Source organism: Solanum pennellii, chromosome 5 (assembly GCF_001406875.1).
Source record: "Solanum pennellii chromosome 5, SPENNV200".
Taxonomy (NCBI): Eukaryota; Viridiplantae; Streptophyta; class Magnoliopsida; order Solanales; family Solanaceae; genus Solanum; species Solanum pennellii.
Genome location: NC_028641.1, coordinates 458,702 through 468,961, shown reverse-complemented (window position 1 = coordinate 468,961; position 10,260 = coordinate 458,702). Strand labels below are relative to the sequence as shown.

The following is a 10,260-nucleotide window of genomic DNA, read 5'->3' as shown; positions in this document are numbered from 1 at the left end:
TTTTTTCTAGATGAACAGGTGGCTAAGATTTTGTTATTTCCATCTTCTTTGATTTTATGGATTTGATTTATTAGTGTGCACATTTAATTAGAAGGTAGTTGTGTGTTCAATTTTTTCTTTTATTGGATGTAATGAATATTGTGCAGGCAGTCATACCTCTTACACTGGTTTATTTAATGTTGAAATTGACCACTACTCTTTCTAATTCAATATTATTAAATGTTATTTTACCATGTGATATATCAAAAATTACTTTTTGAAAATATCGTTTTTGAAGAAGTTATTTTCTGATATTTAGTTACGTATTATAAATGTGTTATCTTGAAAATTTAATTTTCATCACTAGCGTTAAAAAAACTTCCATCCAACATGTTAGAGAATCATTTTTCATAAAAAGCGAGACTTCACACACTTCACCATGAATTTGAGGAATCGAAATCAGAAATATGTTAATTTAGGGTAGAAAATCATGTTTGCAATAAAGTTTTTACACCACTATAATGAAGCTAAAGTCTGGAATAATTTGACAATTCTAAATTACTTTTAAGGGCAAGTTAGATAAAGTCATAAACTATAGAATAACAATTTTACATCCAAATAACGGAAGTTATAGATTACTATTATTGGAAGAAAATTGGAGGAGAAAGAATTAGTTCACCAAAAGGAAGAGGTAAAAAAAAAGCAGACAAAAAGAGACATATCATATTTATGTCACAAAGTTAACTTTCTTTTATCCACTTTATACTTTTATAGATAACAAGAATTGTACTTTTAAGAAGTAACGAAATCAGTTGTCTCTAGTTTGAACATATGTAATGTGTAGTTATTTGTTTTATTTTAATTGTAATGTATTTATTGTTAATCTATTTTCTCTTTCGTATAGCAAATAAAAGCACAAATCATCTAGCAATAACTACATTACCTTGCTCAAATATGAGCCAACAATAAAATGATTACATAACAAATAATGTAAATTGATAGCCATTCATACTTAATGAAGGCAAAGTGAAACTTACACGAAAATTACTCAAAATATAAATTAAGACTATAATAATTAATGATTAATAATAATAATTACTATAAAAGTCAAACCAGTGGTACCTTTTTTCTTCTTCTTGTAACACACCCGGTTCAACCCGAATTAGAAATTTTGCATATTATTTCGATTCCTTTTTTTTTTCTCAATCAGCAATTGCCCAAGTCATATCATTCTCAAAGATCCAATGACAAACTTCTATTTTCCCGGGTCCCGACCCGAGTGCAACAAACGCTCCGTGACTCGGTCCCCATGAAGATGTATCCACGTGGCAAATCGCGACACCATGATTGATCTTAACCTTTGAATTCGGGTCTAAAATATCCGCTTCGTAGACCCGGACTTTAGGAACCGAATGACAGTAATACAGTAAGTAAGGGTACAGCGTTTGATGACATGATACTGATTTGGTAACTTTTCCACCGTTGATTCCTTTGACTGATCCAATCATGATGTTCCCATTTGATCCTTTTGTATTCTCAGTCGTTCGAACGACGACGTTTCGACCCAATACTGATGTTGCGAAATCAATCATATCTTCAGCTGAATTAACACATCGTTTCGTCTCACCGGCGCTCGGTGCTCTTTCACACTCACTCAATGCATCGCCGATCATCTTCTCCACCTGAGACTCATCACCGGCGTGGAAGATTTTCTTCAGCTCAGCAATTTTTGAAGTAGAAAATGGTAATTTGGAAGCAATCACCCGGGGCAAAAACGACCTTTTAGGCATCTTATCCTTTATATCTGGCATAGGCATGATTGTACCACTCTTCAACATCTTCTCCCGGAAAAACTTTCCGGGCTCAACCCACCGGTTATTCACCTTTTTACCACCGTTGGCCTCCATCAACGATGCTAAAACTTGGGAAGTTTTGTTGTGGTAATTGGAAAATGTAGCAGTATCTTTGACATAATCTTTGAAAGTGTTGTTAACTCCATAAGTTTTGAAATTGATATGTGGGTCATTACCCCCTTTGCCGTAAGTAGTGAATACATCAGTACCTTCATTGAATGATTGACCATAGTTGGTGAAATTCGCTTCACCGCCATTTGCATCCTTAACGTAGGTAGTGAATGTGTCATCTCCAACATTCGATTGATCTCTGTAACTATTAAAAGTTTCAGATGGACCATTACCTCCAGCACCATAGTTGGTGAAATGATTTTCAGGAACATTGCCGTTGAAACCATAAGATGTGAATTTTTGGTCTCCCCCATTTGCTGTCTGACCATAATTTGTAAATGTTGAGCCGATAACATTTGTGTCATTTCCATAGCTGACGAATTCACCATTAGCACCATTCCCATTTTTGCCGTAGCTTTTGAAATATTGGTCACCAGCATTTGCTTCTTGGGAGTATATTGTGAATTTCTGTACACCTCCTGTTCCTTGATCGGAATAGGAAGTGAAATGCAGATTGGGGTCATTGGCATTCGCCGCGTAATTTGTGAATTTGCCTGAACCCCCAGCAGTACTTGTGCTATAGGAATTGAAACTTTGGTCAATAACATTGCCATCAGAGGCGTAATTGTCAAATTTATTGTCACGGGGAGAACCTCTACCATATCGCCTGAAAGAATTTACAGGGATGTTTTCTCCTTCAGAGTAGTTCTTGAAAGTGTTAACTCCAATTCCAGGTTCATTGGTTCCATAATTGGTAAAGTTTTTGTCACTGTAAGTGGCAAAATGGATGTCTCCACTGTGTTTTTCAAGACTTGGTGACAGATCTGGTGCACACATGAGATTTGCTGAAGAGCAAAAAGTATGGAGCTGTGTGGTGAGTGCATTTTGATCAGCAACAAGTTTAGTGTAAGTTGCATATTGTGCAGCATTCAATGGAGATGCCTTGTTCAGAAGAAACCATGGCTTTGGTAAGTCATTTGAGATTTGTTTCTTCCAGTACCTAATCAGATAACCTTTGGGTGTAAATGGGTTACCATCTCCACCTACAACAACCTGCATTGACACCAAAACTACATAAAGTTACAATCTTTGTAACAAAATCAAGATTTACTTCATATGACACCTAACCCCATGAGTACAATCTTTAGATAAAATCAAAGTTACTTTATTTGACACTTAGTAAGGTACATAAAAAGCTACAATTATTATGACAAAAATCAAGATTACTTAATGGGTACATATAAAAGGTACAATCTTTGTACAAGATTAGTTCAAGAAGTTGAAATAGATGAGTTGAAGATTGTTACTTACATTGAAAGATGGTAGTGAGAACAAAAGAAGAAGTAAGATGCAGGGAGGAAAAAGAATTTTAATGTGCATTTCTTTGGTGTGAAACAGAGAGGAAGAGAGAGAAGGTGAAGAGTAGAATGTTGGTAGGGAGGTTTGGTTGGAGGCACATAATTTATAGTAGAAGGTTCTAAAAGAGTATAGTAGAAAATAGAGAAGATGATGGAGTGTGGGGTTAGTTCTTTGCCCCTTTCAAGTTTAAACACTGTTTATCACTACTTACTCCGAACCTAAATTTAAATCGCGTACGGTAAGGTCCATTTAAAAGTAGCACTCTCAACAAAAATTAAGGTGAAACGCAAGATAAACACTATTTTCTACTTCAATAGTGTAAGCAGAGAGCTTTTGCTTTGTTTATATCTGCTTTCTGATGTGGACCACTCATATCTTTATTTAAAAAATTACTCCAAGTTGTTTGTTCTACAATTTGGCTTGACATTTTAGCCCCCCAAAGTAAAGATTTCAAATTTCAATTCATATATTTACATTTATAAGAGAAAAAAATCTCTAGGAATGAGTAATATTAAAAATGAGAAAGTTTTGAAGAGAGGACATTAGCATTTTGGGAACTCCAAAACATTAATGAACCTCTTTGAGAGTATTCATTGAGACAAGCAAAGGCTTAAAAAGAGGACTACCCTAAACATTAGGGCATTACAACATTGGGAACCAACCCACCCCACACCAAGAACCATGCCCCTTACCTTGCAATAAAAGCATCGTTACTTTTTTTTTCTTTTTCTATTCTATTTTATTCGATTCACTTTTATTTATTTGCTTAAATTTTGTATGATATTTGAAAAAAATGATTAATATTCATGTTTTAATATGTTAAAAGTTATAAGTGAACACAAATTGTATTTTTTAAAATATTTGACAAATAAAAATGAATTAAGGAAAATTATAGTACAATTGTTTTTTTATGTTACAAGATTATCAAAAGATGTACAATTGTAAGTCTCCTTAAAATGTGGAATATGTAGGGTATGTTTGGCATGGAGTACTTTTTCAAATTTTTCTATATTTGATTGGTCAAATTATTCTTTTAAAAAAATACAGAGAAATGATCTTTGTATTGGAAAATAAGATTCATAAGTAATATTTCAAACTCATTATTTCCTTCCACCACCAATCCCCCACCCCACCCTCATAATTTTTTACTTAATTATCAAACCTCAAGAAAAGTCAAAGAAAATAGTATTTCAAAATAAGCAATCGCGAAACTCACTGAATACTGTTGTACTAAATATACCCCTAGTTTTATAAAATATGACATCCTACATGATATAATAGATAACAATAACATAATCACGTAAAACTCTTTTATACTAACGATATATATAACTTAAATTCACGTTAAGTTCTTATTTCGAGGGTGGTGAAAGGGTATATGTTATTGGTTGGGGGGGGACCTTTTGAGGCTAAATTTAGTGACAGATAAGGCATAGAAGCCGCGTAAAAATATGAACATTGGTGGTACCTTTTTTTGGTTTCAAAATGAATTGTGAACAACGCGTTATTTATTTTGTTTTTGTTTTATGTAATGAATTTTTTCTGCAACTTTTTGTGATACTCAACACTCTCCAAAATAGTAATACTCTCATGTGTGCCATTATTTTAATTATTGCTCTCTTTTTATCTCTCATATAAAAATTTTTTATTTTATTTTAAGTGAAAGATGATAAAACTTTCATTTGTACCTCATAGTCAGAGACAAAAGCCCGTGACAATGGCGAAATCTGTAATATGTCCTACTCTTTAAGGACTTTATTGGTAATACATTTTTCACTTATCTTTCTTGTGGCCACTAAATTCTTGAAACCAAATTGTTTTTTTTTAAAACATTCCTTCGTATAATTTATTTGACGTATTTTAATTTGATATAAATTGAAGTTTTAAAAACCAAATGAAATTTTTTAAATTTAGGGGGTGGTCATCTACATAGGTAGCCCGAGATCAATCTCCCTCATCGCTTGATGAGTCAAGTCTGTGGCATATAATTTGCTTAGGAAATATTTATAACAGAATACTTATTCGAAAGACAGAGATATAGTAGCTGGAATTATTTTGAATTTTAAAAAAAAATAATATATATACCAAATGTATTAAAATATTTTTAAGTTTTTGAGTATTAAACTTTTTATGAAAAGTTTTAAAAAGTTACTAAGAAATATTACTTTTAATGAATTAAAAAAAAAGTAGTGAAACAATTTAACTAAGGAAGCAACTATTTCAAAAATAATTGTGTAGTGTATGTGTAATTATTAGGAATAATATACATGTGGACCTTTTTATTTTTTTTCCAGCGAGGATAATAATTGATACTATATACTAATTTAATTTAAGTTCGTCTAGTACGTCATCTAATGAAATGTTGATGTTTTTGTGACTTAAGAGCTCACTGAGAAATGGGGCCTCCCATTAATACATTTTTTTTTACTTTATTATTTTATTAAAATTAATTGTGATTGAGGAATTAATTAGAAAATTAAGAGTATAGTGCTATCTTAACGCTGTTCAAACTTTTTTTAAAATGAATTTTTCTCTCTTTTTTGTTTTTTGAGTGTTAAAAAATTAATCTTGTACAATTATTCACTAATATAATGCCTCTAAAGAGATATCAACAACAAAAAGACAATTATCAATGCTCATTCTTATTTATGATAATATTGTTTATAAGCAACTAATAATTGCATAACAATGTATAATTAACATTTGAAAATTATTGATTTAATTAGGATGATGATGCAAAAGATTATTGAATTATTCTCAGTGTAATTTATACCCAAGATCCTTATTGCAAGAATCAAGCAAGTCTTTGAAGTAGAAATACCGGAAAGATTATTAGAAATTTTACTCAATTAGTTGGTCGAATTATTTTAACACAGTTATATTTAGATTACATCAAATATATATACGTATCATATATAAGATTATACATCTGTTAAAAGTTTGACTCACATGTTTTCACAATTATAATTTTAACAAAGTACAATGCATGTAAGGTTTTCTATTTAGTTGATTATGTTTGACTAATTAATTTGTAAATAACTGTTTAATAATTTGTTTAATCAACTTTATTTAAAAATATCTCATGCAATAATATAAGACCGTTATTTTAAAGACGTTATATGAGAAAATATTAGTCAACTGAGTTTTTAGTAATTATGATTATAGTATTAAGTTTAAAGTACCGCATTGCATCTTTAACTAAGAGTTTAAATTAATCATAACTGGATTTGAACTAATCTAAATCCTAGTAGGCGACTATTCATCAATCATCATGATCTTAGTGAATGAAAAAAACAACTTTTTTACGATAAGGTCATAATCTTATCTATATATGATTTTAAGAATATCAAATTATTATCAAACTTTAGATTAGACGGAACACATGTAGCTCATCGTTTTTCATACTTAATTTTGCTTTATTTAATTTCAAAGTTTTAGAAAATACACTCTGTTTTCACAAGATAGGTAAGATTGTACATATAATATCTTCTTTACATTTCACTTATTAAAATTACATTAAATATTACTTTCTCCATTTCACAAAAAATGGTTTAATTTGACTTGACACGGAGTTTAAAAAAATAAAGGAGACTTTTGATTATGTTTTTCTAAATTATATTATGTCAAATGTATAAAATCGCCCTTTAATCTTGTGGCCTTAAACATGTCAAGTTAAAAGTTGTTATCAAAAACAGAAAGAGGTCATTTTTTTAAAAAGACTGAAAAGAAAAAACAGTTATTCTATTTAAAATCGAGGAAGTATAATTATTGTTATCAAATTTTAGTAAGTGAGAAATTAAGTTTTAATTTTATAGTGAAAATTTTAAATAATTAGGTTTCTAGTGTTATTAAGAAATTTGGTGTCTCTCTTTGTCGGTTTATTAACGTTAAATTTAATTATTTTTTTCTTCGTTTGGGTCAATACAGGAATCAGCACGATGATTGAAGGTTCATGATATTGTCACCTTCTAATTATGATTAAAAAAAGTCGTCAATTATTTTTTTCTTTTTTTTCCCCCTTAAATCTCTGCATTTTATGCTTTTTTGTCCTTAATTATTAATCTTCTTTTATTATTCACCATGTCCTGTTTTTATGTAATTTAATTTATTCACTTTTCTTTTTCCAAAACTTTTTCTTTTTTATTTCTTCTATCCAATAGTAGGAAAATCGAATAAAGAGTTATATGTCAGGCATTATTCTATCTTTACCACCTTTTTTTTTTCGTTTTTTGCCTTTTAAATATATTAATAGCTTCAATTACGTCGGTGCAATTTTTATTCAATTACACAATATTTTTACAAAATATATAGTTTTTATATTAAGTGAATTCGATCATTAGATAAAGCTATTTAGTGACGTGAAAGGAATAATCGTCTTGTTATAAGTAAAAAACAAATTTTAACAATTTTAATTTTTATATCAAGTGAATTTGAATATTAAATAACGCTATTTAGTAAGATGCAAGGAATAATCTTCTTGTTATAATTAAAAATAAGTTTTACCAACTATCAAATCTACAAACTTCCTAGCTAGTAGAAACCATTTTTTTAAAAAAATAATAATTACATCTTATAAATATAATTTGTTTGTATTAAGATTTGAGACAAAAACTAGATAGAAATGACCTCAAAATACTGTTGAGACACCAAAGGTTTGTCAATTTCTTCTGATGAGTTAATTGTTTTCTTTCTACTTGCCAACTACTAGGATGTTTTACGTGGAACTGCCATTTCATGTTACGTTATATTATTTGTTTTTTTTTTATAATTATATTTTATTATAGCTGTCAAAAAATATTTAGATAAATGACATCATAAAAAATAATATTTTGTTATAGCTGTTAAATAATTTTCTAAACAAATGACATCATTTTAAGGTTTTGGTACTATTAATTTTTTTATTTGTTTTAATTTAATTGTCCTACTTTTTTTTTGTTTATTTAAAAAAAAATTATTTTCTTTTTTTTTGATGGTTTTTTAATTTCAACTTTCACTAGCTAACTACTAAACTACTCTGGCATGTCACACTATATTATATGTTTTTTTATTATAATAATAATAATAATAGGCAATATCTAAATAAATGACACCTTTATAAAAGTATTTGATGGTATTAAGTTTTTAGTAAAATTATTCCTTTTTCCTTTTGAATTTACTTCTCCTACTTTCTTTTTACTCAATTTAAGAAAAATGTGTCTTCTTTTAGTAATTTTTTAATTTTAATTCTTTATATAATATTTTTAATTAAAAGATATTTTAGTACATTTTATATATCTTTAATTTAAAATTAAAATATTTATTTTTTTAATTTTCTAAATAAACATTGTAATTAAGGTAAATAGAACAAATAAATTAAAAACGAATAAAAGAATATTAAACTTTTTCGTCTTCAATCCTTAAAATGGTATCAATACTTTAGTCTTTACCACTTTAATTTGTTTGTTTTCTAACAAGTCCATTTTTTTCTTTCCACTATTGTTACCTGTTGTTAAGTCCACCAAAACTCCTTTGAATATTTCACTAAATATACAAAAATAATTGAGACTTCTTTTTAGTGTTCAAATTTGGGTTTATTTTTTATGCAGTTCTGTATATTACAGAGAGCCAAAAAAAGTACCAATAATGGTTATTTTTGTGTCATTTAATTTGTAGCCATATGTATTGCCTCTATCACTACTTCTGCAAAGTTTACAAAATTGCACATGCTAACTGTGAAATATTATTGGTAAAAATATTTAATTTCAAGAACAGTGGGGATGATCATGATTATTTCAGAATTGGTACAAATGTGGGGATCTTATCTAAATATTTTAGTTGATAGTAATGATTTGAGGTTGCTATAGAAATTAATAAACTTTAAGGATATGTCAGGTACGAAGAAAAATATTTTTCATGATAAATAATTTTTTAGAAAATATATGATTTTTTTATTTTTTTTTCTAGTGTTAAAGTTAACTATAAGTGCAAAAATAACATCCTAAGAATATTTATTTAAGTTAAAAAGTTGAGTGAAATAACAGATGAAATATAAGTACAAAAATGGAAATAGATAACTACTTGTGGAATTGCTTTAGTGATGATTTTGGTTATTTTTCATATGATAATAATAGATTTAAAAGCTGGCCACAAATATCATGTTACTACTATTAAAACCATTATATATCCAAATTGAAATAAAAGGCAATAGAAAAATCTTTCCCTTTAAAGTTAATATGTAATTTATCCACTCAATTTGTTAATTTGATTTTTTTTTAATCTGTATTTGATATCTATTTTAAAATTCAAATAATTTAGATATACGTTGGAAAAATTTATATTTAGCGCAAAATGTTCGTTACAAAATCAATTTTAAAAATATTTAATTTTTTATCTATATATTACAATATATATCGATACTAAAGTTTTTATGTGATGTATGATACATCAAAATTAAAAGGCTTCACATGTATATATATTTTTAATATTTAAAATATATGCATCTATATCTCCCGAAATATCTGGAAGAAATACAGCTAGAATAAACAAATGAATTAATATTATTCATCCACGTATTGATTTGTAAATAGTTTTTTATTTTCTCTTTATATTATTGAACTCGACAATAGTCAAAACATTAGATATTGAAAATACAATTATGTCATGATACACCACGTGAATAATGGATTAATTAATTACAATAATACACAAGTAACCTTTGTTAATATGTTTAAAAAATTGTTAAATCTAAAATCTTTGTCAGGTTTATCCACGAGCTTGACACCGAAACGACGGCAATACAATTATATTCTTAATCAGAAGTTTTAAGTTTAAATTAAATTTTAAATATTTATAAAAATAAAAAAGTTTAACGTTAATTATGAAAAACACAAAGTATATTTTTTTCTTACGTAATAGAGTACTATTTAATAATTTAGTAAACATCTTTTCGATTGAAAATAATTCCCCCCCCCCCCCCCCC

The 10,260-nt window shown here is 28.2% G+C and overlaps 1 protein-coding gene across 1 annotated transcript; it reads right to left on the bottom strand.

The window, feature by feature from the left end:
• Nucleotides 1-899: 899 nt before the first annotated feature.
• On the bottom strand, nt 900-3,421 carry LOC107020438 (polygalacturonase-1 non-catalytic subunit beta). Its single transcript, XM_015220799.2, has 2 exons — nt 3,255-3,421; nt 900-2,996 (listed from the first exon to the last, which is right to left on the bottom strand). Exons 1-2 carry the CDS (start codon nt 3,321-3,323, stop codon nt 1,182-1,184), a joined length of 1,884 nt encoding a protein of 627 aa, XP_015076285.1. The 5' UTR covers nt 3,324-3,421; the 3' UTR covers nt 900-1,181.
• Between the last annotated feature and the right edge of the window lie 6,839 nt (nt 3,422-10,260).

Bases quoted from the DNA above. Each gene is read 5' to 3' on its own strand.
- LOC107020438 (XM_015220799.2), bottom strand. From the start codon at position 3,323: ATGCACATTAAAATTCTTTTTCCTCCCTGCATCTTACTTCTTCTTTTG. The intron at 2,997-3,254 runs GTAAGTAACAAT...GTGTCAATGCAG, and splicing joins TCTCACTACCATCTTTCAAT to GTTGTTGTAGGTGGAGATGG.